Source organism: Ascaphus truei, chromosome 9 (assembly GCF_040206685.1).
Source record: "Ascaphus truei isolate aAscTru1 chromosome 9, aAscTru1.hap1, whole genome shotgun sequence".
Classification (NCBI taxonomy): domain Eukaryota; kingdom Metazoa; phylum Chordata; class Amphibia; order Anura; family Ascaphidae; genus Ascaphus; species Ascaphus truei.
The window spans coordinates 32722232-32744397 of record NC_134491.1 but is presented as its reverse complement, the minus strand read 5'-3'; the positions used below and the strand labels follow the sequence as shown (position 1 = coordinate 32744397).

Below are 22166 nucleotides of genomic sequence, written 5' to 3'. Positions count from 1 at the left end.
GCTGATTGGGCTAGCTGGTGTGGCAGCTGATTGGGCTAGCTGGGGGCAGCTGACTGGGCTAGCTGATGGCAGCTGATTGGGCCAGCTGGTGGCACCAGACTGGGCTAGCTGGTGGCAGCTGATTGGACCAGCAGCTGCTGGCTCCTCGTGCACTCAAAGGTGATCGGCGGCTGGAGTTTGGCACAAGGTGGTGCTGTGAGGAGAAGGTATATTAAGGGAACAGCCGAGCGGGGTCTGTCAGCAAAAAGTCAATTTTAATTAGACAGATACGTTATTTGCTTTTCATGTCATATTTTTTTAAATAAATGGAAATATAAAAAAAGTTATAATTTTTTTCTTTTAAAGATTGTTTAAACATTATAATTTATATGGTTATGTTGTATGTCATTATTTTACGTTGCACTTCTGCTCCTGGCTGGAAGGGCGGGGCTAGGTTTGGGGTTATGGGAAGCGAGAGGTATTATTAAATTTTAATAATAAGTTATAGATGTTGAATTGGTTTTCAAATTGAAAAGGCCTATAGGTAATATAAACCTTCATAAAATGTGCGTTGCATGTACAGGTACAAAAGCTTCATACATACACACTGTGTGACGCATCATTTGCTGTTTGCTGATGGAAATTAATTTTGATGCGTCATGTTGAAGACGTGATTGATACAATTTAAATGAAAACAGAATGATATATATTTTTTTAATTATAACTAGTGATAGTGAGTATACATTATTAGTGTCATATTATTTATAACGGTCATACCGTGAAAATAATACCTACCTAATGAAACATCCGTGCTGCCCCAATTACATTTGTGGTTGATACATAGCAACTTAATTCTGTACCAACATGATTAACAGATGTGTTGGGGTTCATGCAAACTGAACCTGGCGCACTTTGTGCTCTTACATTCTTTTTTTAGTACATAACATTTACGTCTGGCAGTCTAGCACAGTTTCTGTGCACCCAAAAATAAGAAAATAATTCAAAACGAATTTTGCGCTTAGATCCCATGCCCTTAATTATGTTTACTGGTGAAGTCAATGTTGGTGTTATTTAATACGAGTGCCATGTCTTTATTAAAAGGGGGAGTCTGTGTCTTACGGCAGTCATGATAAGGGGGAGATTTAGCACACCCCCCACCTCTACTGCCAGACCACTCCCCAAAGGGATGAATCCGAATCCTGTGTTCCTGTACAATTGGTTGTCCCTAATGTAGTTTGCATTGTTAATTGTATTTTGTGGAGGGCATCACAAATGTCAGCTTTGCCATCATTGTATAAAATCAGTATAGGGCAAGAGTGTGGCACACTGTGGCATAACAAACAGAGAAATAAGGGCACTATAGCCAGCAGAGTCTGCCATTACTGGAACGTGACGGCGACAAAGACAAGGTAAGCCAGAAGGTTCCAGCATGGGCCCCGTCGACTCCATAAGGGCTGCGGCGACAAGACCAGGCTAGCTGCCAGGGAAGGGAGAATGAGGGGGGACAGGCTGAGGGCAGCCCTGTCCCCTCCTTCCCCCATCCCCTGGAGGCAAGGGGGACGGTTTAGAGGGGTTTTAAAAAGTCGAGCACGGGACTAGGACTAGGACTAGGAGGGACAGAACGTTTTAATTCTCCAAGGACCCCCTGATTCCAGAGATACCTATCGCCGAAGGGGGTGTCAAAATCACCTGCAGTTTAAAGCTCCCACGTCACATGGGCCAATAGGAAGCCACACCGGGTGACGTCACAGCTTCCTGTTTGCCCACAGCCATAATGTGAACCCTGTTCTTTAGCAGCATAAGAAGCTTGCACCACCCACCACATGAAATATTTTAGCAGTGGGTGGGCTGATTGGAATTCCCAAGTAGAGATGATTATATGTAAATATTTACCTTCCTCCTACATCACTGCAACTGGGACACTTCTTACAACACAGGATCAAGGGAACGATCAAGGTTTCAAAAACACATGCATTTACTCATCAGATAAGGAAGTACGTAATACAATGTCCTTGTGAGAAAACATGATGCCTTTCATCATGCGTTCTATTTCAACAGCTCCATGTGGCCTTAGGCAAGTCACTCTACCTGGTCCAGGCACGTAAGGTTCTTCTGGGAATTATATAACATTTAGTGAACTGATTCTGATCTCAAATATTGAGACATGAGTGAAGTTAAGGAAGTTGTTGGTGAAATAAATGTTGTTCTAGTTGGTGAGACCTAACAGGTCTGTATTGTTGCCCTTCAGCGCTGGAGGGTCCCCCTTGATTTATGTGAAAGTTAACTTATTGCTAATGTTTCTTTGATCTCTGGTTTGCAGGAGGAGGCGTCCATCTATGAACTCTCCATACGGGTCATAGAAGCTCGAAATATCCATGGGACAGATGTTGGTGAGGAATAAACCCCCAATAACCTGTAGTAACTTATTAATGACAAATAATAATACTTGTGTATAGTCAGTTGTCTATGTACACGGCTACGATTGCTAACTGGATGGGACACTTTCCCTGACTATCACAAAACAAACAGGGACAGGGGAGTATCACTATACATTAACTATACACTTATTTATACACTTGAACATATTTACAATATTAACAGTGAGGCTCCTCCAACTGTCACTTCTATGAACCCAAGTTCTAGCACCTTCTGGCTAAACTATATATACACCCACGGTGACGTCACTGGTCACCATGCATCCAGAGGGAGTGACTTCTTTCCTACTAAGTCACTCCATACTATGTGGAAGGAGAACAGCGTTACCCTGCATCAGCCCACACACCCCTTAAGGTCATCAACGCCTTGCTGACATAGTGGTTCCAAGGGGCGGCTACACGTGCTTTCAACAGCATTCTCCATCTCTTCTTTGTTAGAGGGGGAGGGTCTTCTCCTCTTCTGTGTTAGAGGGGTCTCCTCCTCCTCTTTGTTTAGATGGGTCTCCTTCTCTTCTTTGTTTAGATGGGTCTCCTTCTCTTCTTTGTTTAGAGGGTTCTCCTCCTCTTCTGTGTTAGAGGGGTCTCCTCCTCTTCTGTGTTAGAGGGGTCTCCTCTTCTGTGTTAGAGGGGTCTCCTCTTCTGTGTTAGAGGGGTCTCCTCTTCTGTGTTAGAGGGGCTTTCCTCCTCTTCTGTGTTAGAGGTGTCTCCTCTTCTGTGTTAGAGGTGTCTCCTCTTCTGTGTTAGAGGGGTCTCCTCTTCTGTGTTAGAGGGGTCTCCTCCTCTTCTGTGTTAGAGGGGTCTCCTCTTCTGTGTTAGAGGGGTCTCCTCTTCTGTGTTAGAGGGGTCTCCTCTTCTGTGTTAGAGGGGCTTTCCTCCTCTTCTGTGTTAGAGGTGTCTCCTCTTCTGTGTTAGAGGTGTCTCCTCTTCTGTGTTAGAGGTGTCTCCTCTTCTGTGTTAGAGGGGTCTCCTCTTCTGTGTTAGAGGGGTCTCCTCCTCTTCTGTGTTAGAGGGGTCTCCTCTTCTGTGTTAGAGGGGTCTCCTCTTCTGTGTTAGAGGGGTCTCCTCTTCTGTGTTAGAGGGGTCTCCTCCTCTTCTGTGTTAGAGGGGTCTCCTCTTCTGTGTTAGAGGGGTCTCCTCTTCTGTGTTAGAGGGGTCTCCTCTTCTGTGTTAGAGGGGCTTTCCTCCTCTTCTGTGTTAGAGGTGTCTCCTCTTCTGTGTTAGAGGTGTCTCCTCTTCTGTGTTAGAGGGGTCTCCTCTTCTGTGTTAGAGGGGTCTCCTCCTCTTCTGTGTTAGAGGGGTCTCCTCTTCTGTGTTAGAGGGGTCTCCTCTTCTGTGTTAGAGGGGTCTCCTCTTCTGTGTTAGAGGGGTCTCCTCTTCTGTGTTAGAGGGGTCTCCTCTTCTGTGTTAGAGGGGTCTCCTCTTCTGTGTTAGAGGGGTCTCCTCTTCTGTGTTAGAGAGGTCTCCTCTTCTGTGTTAGAGGGCGTTTCCTCCTCTTCTTTGTTAGAGGGGTCTCCTCTTCTGTGTTAGAGGGGTCTCCTCCTCTTCTGTGTTAGAGGGGTCTCCTCTTCTGTGTTAGAGGGGTCTCCTCTTCTGTGTTAGAGGGGTCTCCTCTTCTGTGTTAGAGGGGTCTCCTCCTCTTCTGTGTTAGAGGGGTCTCCTCTTCTGTGTTAGAGGGGTCTCCTCTTCTGTGTTAGAGGGGTCTCCTCTTCTGTGTTAGAGGGGCTTTCCTCCTCTTCTGTGTTAGAGGTGTCTCCTCTTCTGTGTTAGAGGTGTCTCCTCTTCTGTGTTAGAGGGGTCTCCTCCTCTTCTGTGTTAGAGGGGTCTCCTCTTCTGTGTTAGAGGGGTCTCCTCTTCTGTGTTAGAGGGGTCTCCTCTTCTGTTTTAGAGGGGTCTCCTCCTCTTCTGTGTTAGAGGGGTCTCCTCTTCTGTGTTAGAGGGGTCTCCTCTTCTGTGTTAGAGGGGTCTCCTCTTCTGTGTTAGAGGGGTCTCCTCTTCTGTGTTAGAGGGGTCTCCTCTTCTGTGTTAGAGGGGTCTCCTCTTCTGTGTTAGAGGGGTCTCCTCTTCTGTGTTAGAGGGGTCTCCTCTTCTGTGTTAGAGGGGTCTCCTCTTCTGTGTTAGAGAGGTCTCCTCTTCTGTGTTAGAGGGCGTTTCCTCCTCTTCTTTGTTAGAGGGGTCTCCTCTTCTGTGTTAGAGGGGTCTCCTCCTCTTCTGTGTTAGAGGGGTCTCCTCTTCTGTGTTAGAGGGGTCTCCTCTTCTGTGTTAGAGGGGTCTCCTCCTCTTCTGTGTTAGAGGGGTCTCCTCTTCTGTGTTAGAGGGGTCTCCTCTTCTGTGTTAGAGGGGTCTCCTCTTCTGTGTTAGAGGGGCTTTCCTCCTCTTCTGTGTTAGAGGTGTCTCCTCTTCTGTGTTAGAGGGGTCTCCTCTTCTGTGTTAGAGGGGTCTCCTCCTCTTCTGTGTTAGAGGGGTCTCCTCTTCTGTGTTAGAGGGGTCTCCTCTTCTGTGTTAGAGGGGTCTCCTCCTCTTCTGTGTTAGAGGGGTCTCCTCCTCTTCTGTGTTAGAGGGGTCTCCTCTTCTGTGTTAGAGGGGTCTCCTCCTCTTCTGTGTTAGAGGGGTCTCCTCTTCTGTGTTAGAGGGGTCTCCTCTTCTGTGTTAGAGGGGTCTCCTCTTCTGTGTTAGAGGGGTCTCCTCTTCTGTTTTAGAGGGGTCTCCTCTTCTGTGTTAGAGGGGTCTCCTCTTCTGTGTTAGAGGGGCTTTCCTCCTCTTCTGTGTTAGAGGGGCTTTCCTCCTCTTCTTTGTTAGAGAGGTCTCCTAAGCATTATAAAGATTGCAGCAAAGATGTCAGAGCCTCATTCACGGTTAGAATTCCTATTAAATAAACCCATGATAGCTGAGCATTGCTATTTAAAAAGGTGCAGTCTCCCCTCAAACAAAAGCGGCAATATGTTTCAGAAGTTCAATCCAGGTCATTGGCACCTTTAAAAAGAAAAGAAAAACGTTTCTTTGTACACATAATAAACTTAAACGGCCACATGGCAGGGGCTTGAGTTACTTGAGCTTTTAAGGATGCTAATTGAGGGAGTAATCTGATTGCTGTTACTGGAGTCAGGAATGACTTATTCCCCCCCCCTTTTGAGAGATAATTAGATAATGTGTCACTGGGGTTTTTTGTTTGCCTTCCTCTGGGTCAACATACTGTAAATACAAATATAGGATAAGTATCTGTCATCTAACTTTAGCATAGGTTGAACTTGATGGACGTACATCTTTTTTCAACCTCATCTACTATGTAACTTCCCCACTGTGTGCTCAACAAGAGTAAGCGCAAACCAAAAACCCCTCTCCTTCTTTATCGGCCATCTAACAAAGGTAACAAGAGTTACAAGGTAAGCTAGAGGGGGAGTAATCATTTGATTGACAATCACTCCAACACACTTTTGTTTAAAGAAAACAACTATATTTTAAAGAGGCAGTCTTCGCGGCACTTTAAAAAAAATCGATCAGCAAATATTCTGTTTCCCAGGGTTCACTAAATGGCCACCTTACAGGTTCAATCAATTCTTCAGTCAGTGTAAATCAGCAGCTAAAATGTATTCTTTATAATACTAAGGTAAGTGAAAAAACGGGGAAGATCCCCACGTGGAAGCTACAAATATGGCAAGTGCTGTAAAATAAGATCACATAAACCGGTATAAAAATACTATGGGCAGAGAGTGTCCTGAATAGATGTCCGATGTAATGTGTGGGTCTGTGTGACACCCACCTCACCTGTAAGACCTCGGGATATGCTCCGATATGACCGATGGTGCCAGCCCCCCGTGTAAGTTGGAATGAGACCCTCCTCACTCTGAAAAGCGGTTATGGCTCCCCGGTGTAACAGGACTGGCTGTTGATAGTAGAGACCTGCAAGCAGAGTCTCCCGCCGCCTTACCTGGTGCCTGATGGTAGTACCGCGATGTTTCAGTCCGACGGGATCTGGGGGGCGCTGGTCGATGTGGGCGGAACGGTGCGCGATCCAAGGCTGCGGCCGTTCGTCCCCGTAAGCTGTGATCCTTCCCGGAACAGGTGAGGGCTGGGCGTGTGGACCGCACACTGGCTCAAAAATCTGGATCCACTCTGCAGCTTCTGGAGGAAATCTTCCGATGACAACAGCTGCTCTGCAACAATGAGTACCGCAGCGTGCTGCTACACCATTGGGGCAAAAATAGAAAAGAAGAGAAAAAAGCGGAGCACTGCCAGGGGAAAAAGAAAAAGGCTGGGGCAAAAAATGAATAAAGATTATTTATTGGGCATAATGGCCAAAAAAAACAAACACACAAGGTTAAAAAACTCTGACGCGTTTCCCGCCGTGGAGGCGCTTTATCAAAGAGTACTGAGGCTCTCACAGTATCAGAATACATAGCAGTCTCTAAAGTATACGCCCTGATCTGAAACCAATGAATCAGAAGATGGTCTAATTGATTATGCAGACAGCTGTGATTTAGAGCTGTTGTAAGGGTCTTATGGTGTAAGATGTTAACATGACACTAATCATCATATGAGACTGTGAGAGCCTAAATGGTTACAACAAATAACAATGAATATAAAAACAAAAACAAAAGAAGAAAAGGACTAATAGTGAACATCATAGCAACAATGTGTCAAATGTGTTAATATAATAAAGATATATGTGCATGAAATATAATACAAATAATATATATATATACTGTAATCAGATAGTGTATTGACGCTAGATAAACACTAATAAGATGTGATAGTATAAGTGAATATTCAAATAGCAATATAAACCATGTGTATACCTAATGTATAGACATAGAGATATATAGTATAAATGCTTTATCAAAAAAATTAATTCATTAAATCTATAAATAATAAAATGTAAAAAAGTGATAATAAAATTACTGAATAGAATTAGTCAAATCCTCAGATGTGAAATAAACAAATTGATACAGATAAATTAAAAAATAGTGATAAAAAACCCTAATAACAGAATAGTGCATATATAATATAATATAGTCACCTATGTATAGCTATGAGATAAATAATAAATACATATATAAATTTAGATCTATAATAGTTATACTAATGAAATTTATATAACGAATATAAATATATTATCATCAGGTACTATTTCTGCTTTCTATGTTCCTTATCCAAATATGTCTTCTATGCTATTTATATTCATTAGACTGTTGATTTGTATATATCTATACACACGTCCTCACTGTTTGGTATGTTTTAATCGTACGATATATTATCTATTTCATAAGACAAGTTACCTGATGATAATATATTTATATTCGTTTATATTCGCAGTCTTTCGCCCCCCCTGGGGGTTGCGCCCCCCAGTTTGCGCACCGCTGTATTACAGTTTGCAGATCAAACTGCTGGGAATATTGGCAACATATTATCACAAACAGCAAAATGTTGCAAATATCACTGCTGGGGAGGTGCCTAAAACCTGCTATCGAAATCAAAGAATGTTGCGTATATTAAAACTCATAAAAAATTGCATTAAGAGTTGAATGAAAAAAAATTTAAGGAATTATTATCTAATACTACAGAACTGTTTTTTTTAAAAAAAAAAGCATTGTACTGTAGGATGTTGCATGGATTGCTTCTTTTAAAATGCTTAAAAATTTAGTTTTTTGCAAATTAACAGGGATTGGATCTTTTATAATGTGAATTTTTAATTATGACCAAATTAAACAAATGGCATATATACAAATGGAGGTGTTGGTAACCTTTGTAGCCTGAAGTTTACAGTGGGGTTTATTGTTCTCATCCTTGCCTTATCTCTTACCTTATCCTATTCCCTTACCTAACTGGTGCTCATGGTGGGACCATTAATAAATTTGATTACCTCATCATTGGGGCAGAATAAATAGGATTGACAATCCACCCCCCCCTCCCCATTCTGATTACCAACTATAAATACAAGTAAATTAAAATGATAACATTATTTATAAGTATTTACACCTGTCTATTTTTAAAAGACAAATGAACTAGTTTCAATAATTCAAGGTAACATTGCTTATGATCAGTGGTCGACAAATCACCAAAAAATCTACTCGCCACACAAAAAAATCTACTCGCCACCTAGTACCAAACGTGTGCTGCTTGGGCCAATAGGAGCTCGCCACGATGTTAAATCCACTCGCCCGGGGCGAGCAAATGTATAGGTTTGTCGAACACTGCTTATGATTATATCACTCAACCTCATTATGTACACATGTGGTAGTGGGGGTGCAACCTGGGAGGTAACTGGAACCAGTGAAAGTGTAGTGGAGACTTACACCAAAAAAAGAATGCTATGTCTGCTGCACCCCACAAAACCATAAACTGCAAGATAACTGGTAATCATTTAATGATTGTGATACTGTATCTATAACATTCTGCTGTATCCCAATAGTGATTGATGAGTGCTATAGCTCACCTAGCCAAAATTTACCAGCATCTAATCACAGTGCCTACATGGAGCATTACCCATCATGTAGCTCTTAGAAAGGTGGTTAACTTCAAATTTCTCTGATCACCGTCTAAGGTGTAAGCCACGTCCTGCTGAAGGATTTATACCAGGAATTGGACGGACAAAACATCAGATGTTAACCTTTTAGTTTTGGGTTTAGTATTATGTTATGTTGGTTATTTTTTGGTCATGTTGTAGACCTCACCTATTTTAATTGACATTATTTCTGTACCACGTTTTAATAAAAGGGAATTATTATTATTATTATTATTATTATTATCATTATCATCATCAGTTATTTAGTAGTTTAGGATTCTGTAGTCTGTGCCACACATAGGGTTTCTTATGTGGTGTAAGTCTCCAGTACACTTTCACTGTATCATTGCCATTAGTTTCATTTGGTCCTGATGCGACAACACCTTAAATACTCTGGGATCTATGAATCAAAGCATCTCTGTGAGCCATTGTTTTTCCCCTTTATTAGCCCCAGAAAGCCTGCATATCTGAAGTGGCGTAAGGCTAAACTTCTGCATGTAACAAACTAGTCTTACACATGTCACAGCCCTGCTCCAAATAAATGGAGCAGTGCGTCGACACACACTTTTCTCTATGTTAATATATAGATCCCTATGGGCATATGTATCAAGGCAACAGTGATGCAAAGAAAATAGTTCCCCCCAGAATCGCCCTAATACCCAGCCCCTGTCAGCATGGAAAGTCTGACATAGAATACATGTTTGCCCCCTACTTGAACAGATATTGACATTTTACTAGTTTATCTTTTCTATCTTGTCAGGAACCCACTTAACACAAAAGTGGAAATTCGACAAGGTTTTATACAGTGTTATGAATGGAATATACCCTCGACTGAGCATTAATGCATTTATTTTTTTTATTTAGAGAGAGGTTTGTGAGATTCAAAAGCATTTTACTCTCTGCCAAAATTTGGGGGAATTAAACATTTACTCAAATTTGTCTCCTGTGCAGTGACCAATCCCGATTGCTACGTGCGTCTGTGGCTTCCAACAGCGTTGAAAGAGAAGAAAAAGACTAGAACCGTTTGGAACTCCACAAACCCGGTCTGGGATGAAACCTTTCACTTCCGAGTCCATAGCCGGGTCAAGGTAGGAAGCTAGAACATTGACCGGAGAATAGAATGAGTAAGGAATCAAGAACATTCTATTAACCCTGTGAAGTGTGTGACTGCAAAACCTTTTTTAGCACGTTTACCAAGTTTGACATAGCTAGATTAAGTTTCTTAAGCCCTTTGCTGCCAGCAAAAGCTTTAAATATACTCAGTGAACGTATCAGAATCTGTTATTCATGGGAAAATACATTACAGGGGCCCACTATATGGCCATTACGGACATAAAACGTATAATAGGGTTTGTATTTGTGCATACGGTACATGCATTCACTCCGCACTATTTTTCTATCCGGTGACCCACCGGGGTTTTGAGACATTCCTCTTTTTATGTGCCGGGATTTCTGGTCCTTCCTGGGAAATCAATATATCCGCCATCCAAGCCTCACTTCCATGGGCCAATATGAAGGGTCAGTATACGATCAGAGCATGACATTGCAGCTTCCTATTGGATGCCCCCAACAGACATCTTTTCATTATCCCAGCACCTAAAAAGACTAAGTTTCTCGGCAACCAGGGGGGGTCGCTAGAGCTCCCAAAAAATTCCCAGTTCCAATATAATAAAATATATATCCTAATAATTGGTGTTTTGATACAGTAGATTTATGCAGCCTCAGAACCGGCAGTTTCTGTGGCACTTAGAAATGAATAATGTTTATTTGATGCGTGTCGAGTAAATCCGTCCCTAAATCACCATCGCATTCTATATAACAATTCTAAAAGGCTGACATTATTAGCATTGTTTTATACCCTAAGAACATCTTGGAGCTGTCACTGCACGACGAGGACCTTGGGACAGGAGATGACCACCTTTATACTGTGAGCTATGACCTGGGCAATATTCCACTTGAGAAGACCGTGGAGGAGAGCTTCTCGCTGAATAAAGAGGTAAAAGCGAGAACATCCCTTTAACTTTATTTTGATTGCGTTTCCTTGGGTTGTCATGGACAATTGATATAAAAACATTAAAGCAGCATTCGCCATTTGTTTTGCATTTACATTTTTGATTTACTGGAAGATATATCATCTTGCGCTTTCTAACGCTGCTATTTTAAAAATCTGATGCTTGGTTTGTGAGATACTGTGTAAGCTTTTGAAATATGAAGTGTCCGGAAGGTTAAAATGAAGCTCTCCCCAGAGCCCACTGCAGTCTAAGGACCTTCATCTGTAAGGTGGGATAAGCACAGATGACGTGCTACGTATGAAAGCCCCATTGCCTTTAATTGGGCTTTTCCTGCTGTAGCATGTCATCCGTGCTTATTCCACCTTACAGAATAAGCCCCTAAAGGTTACCATGATACCCTCAGAAGCGAGAGTTTAATAAAATCATGTTTTAACACTAGAAAAGCATTGTGCTTTGTTTTTACAGAGCAGATAATAAAAAATAACTCAGAGCAGAATAAATTCACATAAAAGATGACAATTGGCCTAAAATGATCATGTTTTGTTACTGTATATGAATAATGACAAGGCAGAGTGTAGACACCAGTATAGGATACTAACATTATATGAGTTAAAATCCTATAGGCTTCTGGGGGGGAGGGAGGAGGGATTGCGGCTTTAACCCTTTGCGTGCCTGAAGACGTAGCTAGGTCAGGCTGAGTGTTCAGGAAGATTGCGTCCTGCAAGTCCTAAATCCTAGGGACTCCTCCTCTTCCGGGGATAAGGTACGCCGCGATCCTCTGACCGCTCTTGCCAGAGTGGCCTGGGCACCGGAGCCCTCCTCCCAGCACCCAAAGGGTTAATAATAATAATAATAACGGTATCCTATATTCATGCATCTACATTGTGCACAGGTTTCCGTTACGTGTGTGGCGTGAAAACATTAGGGCTGTGATAAACGTCTGTCACGTTATCAGTTCCATTGTTGGGGATCTCTTTGAAGTCTTGTGGCGCCAACTAATGTGCAAGAATGCGATGCCAATAACGCAGCACTTTATAAGTTACGGCAACTCGCGTGCATAAGAGATAATCGATTTATTTTGAGAAGATCATACCAGCGATGAGGTGTGTAAGAACGACGCGTTTCACAGCTTTTTCTTTTCCTCTTATTTTTAGCTTGATGAAGATCTGCACGTAGAATTCCACATGGAGATCATGTGAGTAAAACATCAAAATCATAAAGATATGGACAGCAGCAGAATAATATTGGGAATGCCGGCAAAGTGATGATAAGGGGAATTATGTGTTAGGCTCGAGCCATTGTGGTATGAAACTGACCAACACAAACCAAAACCTCACATATGCATCTCGTAAAAGTTTCGTTTAATTGTAATACCACTAATTAGCAAAGGGCATTATTGTTGTCAAAAGATTCCTTTGTAAAGCTCTCCCAACACAGTGGAAGTCAGAAGGTCACAAGATCTCTCTAATTTCCTCCCCAAAATTACTTTTACATATTGGCCAACATCTACATGGTCTACACCAGGGGGTGGCCAACTCCAGTCCTCAAGGGCCACCAACAGGTCAGGTTTTCAGGATATCCCTGCATCAGCACAGGTGGTTCAGTCGTAATGCCAATGGTTGAGCCACCTGTGCTGAAGCAGGGATATCCTGAATACATATACACATATACATAGGGGAGAGAACTAGGAGCACAGCAAAAAAGGGAGAACTGGAGGCCAGTGAAAAAATAACAAAAATGTATTGAGACATAACCTAGTTAAAAAGGGAAACCTCTAACGTGTTTCTCGCCACGGGCGCTTTATCAAAGAGTAGTTTCAATGGTCTAACTCAATCGCTTTATAGCTCCCTCCCTCAGAAATACACATATACATACATGTATGCAATAGGCATGGGGTGCTCAGCTCCCGTTATCAAGCTCCCTCCCCCAACAGGTCAGGTTTTCAGGATATCCCAGCTTCAGCACAGGTGACTCAATCAGAGGCTCCACGTGAGCCTCTGATTGAGCCACCTGTGCTGAAGCTGGGATATCCTGAAAACTTGACCTGTTGGGGGGGGGGGGGCTTAAAGACTGGAGTTGAACCCCCTGCAATAAACTATCTTTAGCAATATACAATATTGTTCTGTCTTGTTTTCCAGTCCAGAAACCCCTAAGAAAATCACAACTAATGGAGTATTGGTGGTAAGTATGTAGCACATCTCAACTCAAATACTGATCTGTTCACCCAGAATGCAATGCTGTAGGAATTAGGTTAAACCAGAATGGTAGAATGACCAGAAAACTGAAGCAATGAGCAATTACACCAACACTGGCCGAGCAAATTGTATTGGTCAAAGTGGTTTTAGTTACCTAGAAAATGTATTTTTATATTTCATTTGAAATACTTTGTTAGACACATTGCAAGTCTATAAGCTCAGACCACAGATATCATGTTCCTATCTGAGGTCTTGAAAGCTCAGTAAAATAAAAAAAAAAAGGATATAAAGAGGTCTCAGGTTAGTGGCACTCAACTCCAGTCCTCCAGACCCCCTAACAGGTCAGGTATTTAGGATATCCCTGCTTCAGCACAGGTGGCTCAATCAGTCCCTGCTTCAGCATAGGTGGCTCAATCAGTCCAAACTTCAGCACAGGTGGCTCAATCAGTCTCTGCTTCAGCACATGTGGCTCAATCAAAGACTGATTGAGTCCCCTGTGCTGAAGTAGGGATATCCTTAAACCCTGACCTGTTGGGGGGTCTTTAGGACTGGAGTTGAGCACCCCTGATCTAAACAATAAACACAGGCCCATATTCACTAAGAGACCTTCCTGCTCCAGTAGACTATTTACACCCTGGTCAAGTGAATGGACCATAAAGTTTCTTCCAGAGCCATAATGTGTCTTATGGAATAACAGCACATATAGTAGTAGTAAGTATGGGCCATAATCGTTAAGCATGTTTTTTGGAACTTTGTGCCATCGACAACCTGCATGATTTCCAACTACTACCCATAGGTAATGCTAAGAAACCTTAGGGCTTAAGAAGTCATATGAAAAATACAATGTCACTGGTGGTGGATGCATGGAACAGTTACGTATCACTGGGAATAGTAACTACATTAAAAATACATGGGACAACCATAATTGAACCTTAAATGAAATGAAAAAGGTCTAAAGAATGTGAGCCAAAAAATAAACAGGTGGTTCCTTATACTACTAATAATAGCATGTTCTTGTATAGCGCTGCTAGTTATACATAGCACTTTACAGAGACATTTTGCAGGCACAGGTCCCTGCCCTGTGGAGCTTACAATCTATGTGGTTTTTTTTGGTGCCTGAGGCACAGGGAGATAAAGTGACTTGCCCAATGTCACAAGGAGCCGACACCAGGAATTGAACCAGGTTCCCCTGCAGCAATCTCAGTGTCAGTCAGTGTCTTTACTCACCGAACCACTCCTTCTCCTTATGAATGTTTCATGTCCTACCTGTCTTTATGAAGACCCCTATGCCTCATTGGTTAGTGCAATAATTATTTCCACCTCAGTAAGTAGCTGTGTTTATTTCAGCGCCCAGAGATGGCCGCGTTGGAAGTCAAAGTAGACAAGCTGAGGATGGAACCGTTTAAAAGTAAGTCACTTACGAGATAAAGACGTTATCTGGCACCCAAGATGCCAGTGGTTCCCTCATTGCTGATCATAGCAGAATAAAGATTAGCATTTCATACACCAAAATTCCCCCCCTAGGCATTGGTTGGGCATCATAATCTTCCATTTCATTAAAAAAATTAAAAGCAAAACTGCTTCATTTCAAGTAGAGATGTGAAAACGTCTTCTGTGCTAATTTGTTCTGCATTTTTACGTGCGATTTTTTTTTTTTTTGCATTAATGCACACATTTTCTAATTGTTTATAAACAAGACGGTATTTTACCCTTAAGTGGTTTCTGATGATTTTCTGCCACTTTTATCGAAGAAATTAGGGTTATGTAAGTTTTTGGCAAAAAGCCCAATAGCCTAAGCTTGTAACACAATCAGCTTTCTCATGGTGTTCTCCAACATGTGTGTCCTTAGAGAAAACTGAGCTGGCACTGACGGTGAAAGGGTCCTATGAAGACTCATACAGGACTGTATTCATTCCAAGTTCTACCACTAGATCCAACTCAAATGAGACCTTTGTTTTCCACTATCCAAAAGACTGGGAAGCAGAACTGACCGCCGGCCTGCGCAGAGTATATCCATCGTTGGATGTCACCTTTGTAAGTACCACCAAACACGGGGCATGCAGGGGTCAAAGGGTGATGGGACTAGGGGCATGAGATACCAGTGCTTCTTTAATTTTCATACCTATAGGTACCAGAGTAACCTCCCACTCCGTTCACTTTCACACTTTTTGGTTTGAAGTTCTGGTTGCCGTATGGGTGCTGGAGAAGTGTACATTTGTTACAGGTTGTTGAACTGCTTTATATTAAAATTGTAGTGTAAAGAACTTTTAAAACCTCAGAGATCTGGTCTTCAAGTTTATTGTGGAGAGAGGTTTCCAAAAGCTCTGTACAATGTAATAATTGTATCTGCGAAGAACTTATGTTGTTCCCCTAAATTAGGGGTTCTCAACTCAGGTTCTCAAGACCCCCCCAACAGGATTTCAGTATATCCCTGCTCCAGCACAGGTGGCTCAATCAGTGACTCAGATTGAGCCACCTGTGCTGAAGGGGATATCACTAACACCTGTTGTGTTGGTGGGTCTTGAGGACTGGATTTCAGCACCCTGCCCAAAAGGGTATCATTACTTACAACAAAGCTACCGGGTATACGGTATATCAATTCAATTAATAAAATACAGCTCAACCCCGTTATAACGCGGTCCGTTACAACGCGAATCCGCTTACAACGCGATGCAAGCGTGGCTCCCAATTTTCGTATTTATGAATACTTTACAACACGATTATTGGTGTCTTAAATACTTTATTGTACAGTGCATACATTTGTACATTATTTCTAACGCGATCCGCTTATAACGCGATGCGATTCTATGGACCCCAAGCACAGCTTTATAAGGAGGTTGAGCTGTACATGCATAAAACTGTCCGTCTTCTCCTTTCTCTCAAACACAGAGTAACGAACCTGCAAATGAATTTTCAAACTCAACTACAGTGCCATTAACTTTAATTTCTCCAGAGAATGAGGTGAAAATACAGTTACCTGCAATGGAGGCAAGTAAACCCCAGACATGATGCATGTTAAAAACCATATGTCATAAATATAACCAAATGGAATATAAGGGGTAATGCCTCCCTATAACCAACGTTCATATTACAGGGTGTGCTTAACTTCCTGTTCTGCCGGCCCAACTCTAACCACCGAGGCTCATCGTCTTTAAAATACATTTTACATTCTAAACTACTATAGCCGCGTCCCCCTACCCTGCCCCCAGTGCGGGGGAGCTGTCAAGTAGTTGGCCGGAGCTCTGCCCATCGGGAGTGTGGGGACGGACATTTTGGTAATCACGCATGCACAATGCAGCGAGGCGTGCATGCGCAGTGTGAAGTATGCGGCGGCCATATTAGGACGGCTCCGCAGACGCAACCGCGGGACTACAAGTCCCAGAATCCCTAGAGGGAGGGACTGCAGCACATGGGACTGGACCAGCAAATGGGATGTGAGCACTGCGAGGAACAGGATATCCTCCGCTCGCTGAAAGCCCGCGAGTCTGTCCGGATTAGATTACAGGATGGCACCTCCACATAACTTGCTGTGTTGAGAGGCAAACCAGAAGCCATCATGAACGTACGACCCCGTAGGCGTGAGCCTTATTCTGGAGGCCAGGGTCATGTGTAGGATGATTAGCCCAGATAGGTTCAACTCAGCCCCCTTTCCAAATCACTCCAAGTCCTCTAATATTTCCTTTACTTTATTGGAAAAGCAGCAGTAAATACAGGCACTTGTGGATGGTGTGTTGTAGTGATTTGTAGTTAGAAGCAGGTGAAAAGGATAAGGCCCTGTCACTAGAGCAATTACAGGAGGGGTACTCACTCAGCCAGTGTTGGAGGTGGAAAAGGAAGTCCCAGTGTATGCTGGGTAGCAAGATAGCCTGGGAACAGACCATCTGTAAGCAAAGCAGAGGGGGAGAGGGCAGACTAACCCATTCTGACAGAAAGGCTGAGGTTGCTGTAGCAACTCACAGGCATAATGCATAGACAGGGATTGCAACACGGTGTCTATCACACGGGCACTGTGTGTGTGCACAGAGCAAAACACATGCAGCTGGAAATGAGAAACTGACAGGCAGAAACTGCAAAGGAAAGGGGGGGGGGGTGAAACAGAAATATGGTTCTTGTTCCATGACAAGCCTGTTTCACCCCAAGGACTGCAAGAAATCACACGCATTGCATTCGTTTGGAGGACCCCAGCATCACTATAAATAAAGGACGAACTGATACCAGGGGGCTGGAAAACAATATATTCCAATGCCTGATTTGAAAGAACCGTTTATGCTGTGTAGACCAATATACACTTTAAAAGGCTGTGAAAGAAAGAACAGTGAGCACTAACCATCTTCATCATAGAAGAAGTTACTACAGCCAAGCTAAAGCCGTGATTATTGTTGTGGCGACGGCACACCGCGCCAACACAAATACCTGATGTCCGTGCTGGTTCCCATAGTGGGTGCGACCGCGACGATGCTGCGTTGCGATTGGGAGACCCAAAGCACAGAAGACGAAGGATTTTGTAATACACAGTGACGGTCGCATCACGTGACAGGCGGCAAGCCAATCCCATCTCCATCTTGCCTTTTGTGCCTTCCCCTTGCTGATGTCACCGCCAGCGAAAGTGCACTACTCAAGTACAACGTTCGCTATAGCGACGGCGGCGTGTGACGTCACCCGGTCGCTCGCAAGCAATGCAGTGCTCACTATAAGCGCAGCCTATGTGTACCTTACTAATGTTATGATTAATTCCTGCATCCAACTGTGATTACACCACGTTTCCTCTCTTCTATGTCATTTGTTTAGTCAGATTACTCTCAGACCTCCACCTTTTTCACCATGTCAGGGTTATAGGATATCCCTGCTTAAGCACAGCTGTTTCAGTCATTTAAAATTAGCCACCTGTGCTGAAGCAGGAATCTCCTTAAAATCTGACCTGGTGGGTGTTCTTGAGGACTGGAATTGGAAACCAGTGCTGTACAGGACACTAATGGGTATTTTATCATAATTTAGAACTAAGTTTAATTTAAAGCTTTGTTTTAAATTCCTTTTTTTTTTTTAGGTCAAGCCTTTGGAAATGCAGCTTAAATTGAAAGAATGGTAAAGTATTCTATTTTTAACAACAATCCTCAGTATTATAATAGATATTTCCCATGTTAATAAACATATCATCCATGTCAGAGTCAGCTCTGTATCAAGTTCAGAAAGTGGCACTTTTACCGTTGAGTTGAAATAAAAGAAGAAATCAAAACCCATCCGATAGGGTCAAAGTATATGTGATTTAAATTATTTGGGGCTGATTTTAGTGTCTTTCGAGTGATTTGAGGACTATGAATATTTATTGGAAACATTACTGGACTCAGTAAAGGTATGTAGGTATCAAATTCAGCGTCTTTTTCTCACCCCAGAAAACATCTGTCAAACCTAAGATGGGATAAACCTCTTAGCGCCTTATTCACAAAGCCCTGAAGGTGACAATCCAACTGCTTCAGAGCTTCATGAAATAGGCATGTTCAGTATTAAAGTACATTCATGAACTACTCCATTTAAGCTTCATACATGTCAATTCAAGTGTGACCTTCTTGCTTTCAGTCCGGATAACCTCGACGTGCGATTGGGCTTCAATTTGTGTGACAAAGAAAAGGAGTTTTTGCAGAAGCGACAAAAGGTGGTAGCTGCTGCACTGAAGAAGGTTCTTCAACTCAAAGGGGATTTGGTGGGTGAAGAGGTGAGTGCAAGGACTCTTGTAGAATTGAGGAGAGGCAACTGTTTCTGGGCTTTGAATGTACAGGTGACCTGGTTTGGTGCTGTTTAGTAATAGTGTATTTATAACACAAATCCCCTGAACATTAGTAGGACCAGCAACCAGTGGTAGTAGTGGACATCTGAAAGTCCATCCTGCTTAAAGAAAATATATTATTAGGTAGCCCCAAAGCTAGGGGTCTCACTGGGTATGTCTTATCTGGTAAAGAAAAAAAAGAGGAAAAGAAAAGGTGCAAAAAAGAGAAAAACATTTTCACAGAGATCTGTGTGTGTGTGTGTGTGTGTATACATACATACATACATATACATATTATATATTATATTACAATAAATGTTTAGGGAAATAATAAATATAACACTAAATCTGTCCCTATACTGAGCCTACGGAGATCGTAAGCCACACAATAACATTTTCTTCTTCCACAATGCTGAAAGATCACCAAAGATCTTGTCTTATGTACGTAGTGCTGCTTCTACTGTCCATAGCCCACAGTAATAAAGCGAGTCCCTCCTCACTGCCCTCTGGGGAACAAGTGGATTTGGAGTACATAACAAAATGCGGCGATAGGCTGGAACTACTGTATGATTGTTGGTGGTTTTAGCGGGTTCCCTGTTTTTAGCAAACTTAGCTCTCGTGATGGATTTAGCATTTCACAGACTTCTCTGTGTTTGCCTATTCAACAGGTACCTGTTGTGGCTGTCATGGCGACAGGTGGAGGAGCCCGAGCCATGTCCTCTCTGTACAGCCATCTGTCCGGCCTGCAGAAGTTGGGTTTCTTGGACTGTGTCACCTACATTGCAGGGGCCTCTGGCTCCACATGGTACGGAGATTAACCCACGGGCTGGCCCATCTCAAAGGGAAAACGCTTGATGTTGAGTGGTTAATGGGAGTGGGAGGGAGGTTTAACACAGCAGTGCCCCGGCCTAATTACGTGTATTAAGCACACTTAGTGTTGCTAAAATGATATGTTTTTTTTCGCAAGCTTCCTCCTACTTGCTGAAATACGTGTTTCTCTTTACTACTATCTGCTGTAGCTGTGATACAGGATGCTACCTGCACATTTACAGAGGAGAAACTTATTATACATTTACACGATAGAGTGCAGGGTGTTTTGTTTCTCTTTTCAGCGTTAAACCTGCATGTTTACGAATATATTGCAATAAATATATCTAACCTGAAACTATATTTAAAGATGTATTTGGTTTAAAGAGATGGCACTTAAAGTTAAATATGTGTCTACTGCATCAAAGATTTCTCACTTGCAACATAACCCTTTGTTGCATCTATTTATTCTAAACCAAAAACCTGTAGTCACCTGGTCATTTTTCAACCCCTGATTAGGACCATGAGCAAACTCTATGAAGATTCTAATTGGTCACAGAAGAATCTGTCTGAATCAATGAGGAAAGCAAAGAAACATGTCACCAAAAAGAAGACGGGGGCCTTTTCAATGCAGCGCCTGAACTACTATCGCAAGGAGCTTCAACAAATTGCACAGGAGGGCCAGAAGACCTCCTTCACAGACCTGTGGGGACTGATGATAGAATCAATGTTCCACACTGGGGTAAGTAGGAACATGAATGTTGCTAGTGGAAGGAACTGTACCTCCATTCATACCTTGTAGCTGTGCTATGCATCTCTCATAGAACAGCGCAGCTCGGAAAGACAATACAGTATTAAGCTGGAAGCAGCGATGCTTCGAAGTACAATCATTTTCTGTGAGATCCACTACAGGGCTCGTTGTGATCTTGCATAAGACACAGCTCCCTTAAGTCAGGGCTCAAAATGTCATGTTATAAAAATCAGTATTTTACCAGAGGTTATCGCGAATCCACATAACTAATTATATGTAAAAACAACGTCCATTAGTGATCTCATTACAATAGGCTTAATGCCATGTTAATACTCTCTCTCTCCTTCACTTCTTCTCTCCTTCCTTCCCTTCTTCTTTCCTTTCTTCACTTCTCTCCTTCCTTCTCTTCTTCTCTCCTTCCTTCTTTTCTCCTTCCTTCCCTTCTTCTCTCCCTCCTTCCCTTCTTCTCTCCTTCCTTCCTTCTCTCCTTCCTTCCTTCTCTCCTTCGTTCCTTCTCTCCTTCTTTCTCTCCTTCCTTCTCTCCTTCCTTCCTTCCTTCTCTCCTTCATTCCCCCACAAAACCATATGTTAGAGGCTGGACAGAGATAACACCACCTAATTAATGCATTGTGAAATCCCTGCTTTAACTATGACAGCTTTTACAGGGAACAGCAACAGTTGTTACAGGAAACCCCTCTTTTGCATACCATTAGCACTAACAGCCGTTACAGCCAACGCAAGGGCTCGTTAACACTGTGTGAGTGAGATATCTGCTAGCACTTAACAAGGCGTTAACTTCAATGATGTGAATAATGGGAATCTAGTCCTCTGCCTGACACAGGTTCTCTGGGAATTGTTAGTACAGCTGCATACACTGAATAGCAGAAATACATGATGTACACAGGTGTAAAATACATTATATTGCATTGAAGAATCCAGGTATCAGACTCAAAAAGCATTGATCAGGAAGTAACCGCGTCAAAAGGACAAAGGTTGAAACCTGACTGAACAATTACTGTTTTATTAACTAACATTCGTTTCAAGAGTGATAGAGATTTCTTAAGATATTCTTTCTACTGTACATACATTGCCAACAATATATACCAAATATGTACAGTAAAAAAAAATATATATATATATATAATTATTAGTATCTAACCTTGCAACTTTTTCAGACTTATTTATTAGAATCTCACACTCACTTGCCAGTATACTCATTCTTACTGCTATCATAGGCATAGCTTGAGTACATACATTACACCGTGTTGTCTGTCCCTTATACTGTATCTGATTTGATGTTTTCTCTCTAATGACAGGGCAAAATCAACTTTTTAATATCCACCTTGTTCTGTTTTGTTACTTCTAATGGATGTATAAATAACTGGAAATTTTGTTAGAGCAGCAATCCACACTAACACCCCTTGTTTTTACAGGGTTGGAACCAGGGGGTTCTCCAGAGGAGAACGGTGCTTTATTCAGCTCCAGGAAGCCCCCGGCCCCCGAGATACTAACTGGTGGAGTTATCGGTATTACTTCCTGTTTTTTAAAGGGGATTTAAATGGCTGTCCAAAAGGAAACGAGCGATGATGTTGTTGCTTTCTATTGGCCTGAGATTTGGCAGCCATTTTGTTTCCCCTGGAGAGAGTTTTAAACCTGGTAACTTAACCGGTAAGTTTCTCGGGAATGGACGTCTGGCTCTCCGGGTTTACATCCTGTAACAAAATGGG

At 42.5% G+C, this 22166-nt stretch overlaps 1 protein-coding gene across 2 annotated transcripts in view; it reads left to right on the top strand.

Annotated features, from left to right (window-relative positions):
• Positions 1-22166, top strand: part of LOC142502804 (cytosolic phospholipase A2 delta-like) — a 42127-nt gene that overhangs the window by 2981 nt on the left and 16980 nt on the right. Inside the window, exons 2-13 of one of the 2 annotated variants that reach the window (XM_075614328.1) lie at positions 2300-2369; positions 9865-10001; positions 10778-10909; positions 12080-12120; positions 13064-13106; positions 14468-14528; positions 14970-15154; positions 16010-16108; positions 18165-18202; positions 18695-18830; positions 19550-19686; positions 20208-20430. In XM_075614328.1, coding sequence (XP_075470443.1) covers positions 2300-2369; positions 9865-10001; positions 10778-10909; positions 12080-12120; positions 13064-13106; positions 14468-14528; positions 14970-15154; positions 16010-16108; positions 18165-18202; positions 18695-18830; positions 19550-19686; positions 20208-20430 — 1302 coding nt within the window. Of the gene's footprint in view, positions 1-2299; positions 2370-9864; positions 10002-10051; positions 10432-10777; positions 10910-12079; positions 12121-13063; positions 13107-14467; positions 14529-14969; positions 15155-16009; positions 16109-18164; positions 18203-18694; positions 18831-19549; positions 19687-20207; positions 20431-22166 lie in introns of those variants that run through there. The other variant, XM_075614329.1, reaches the window with a different exon arrangement.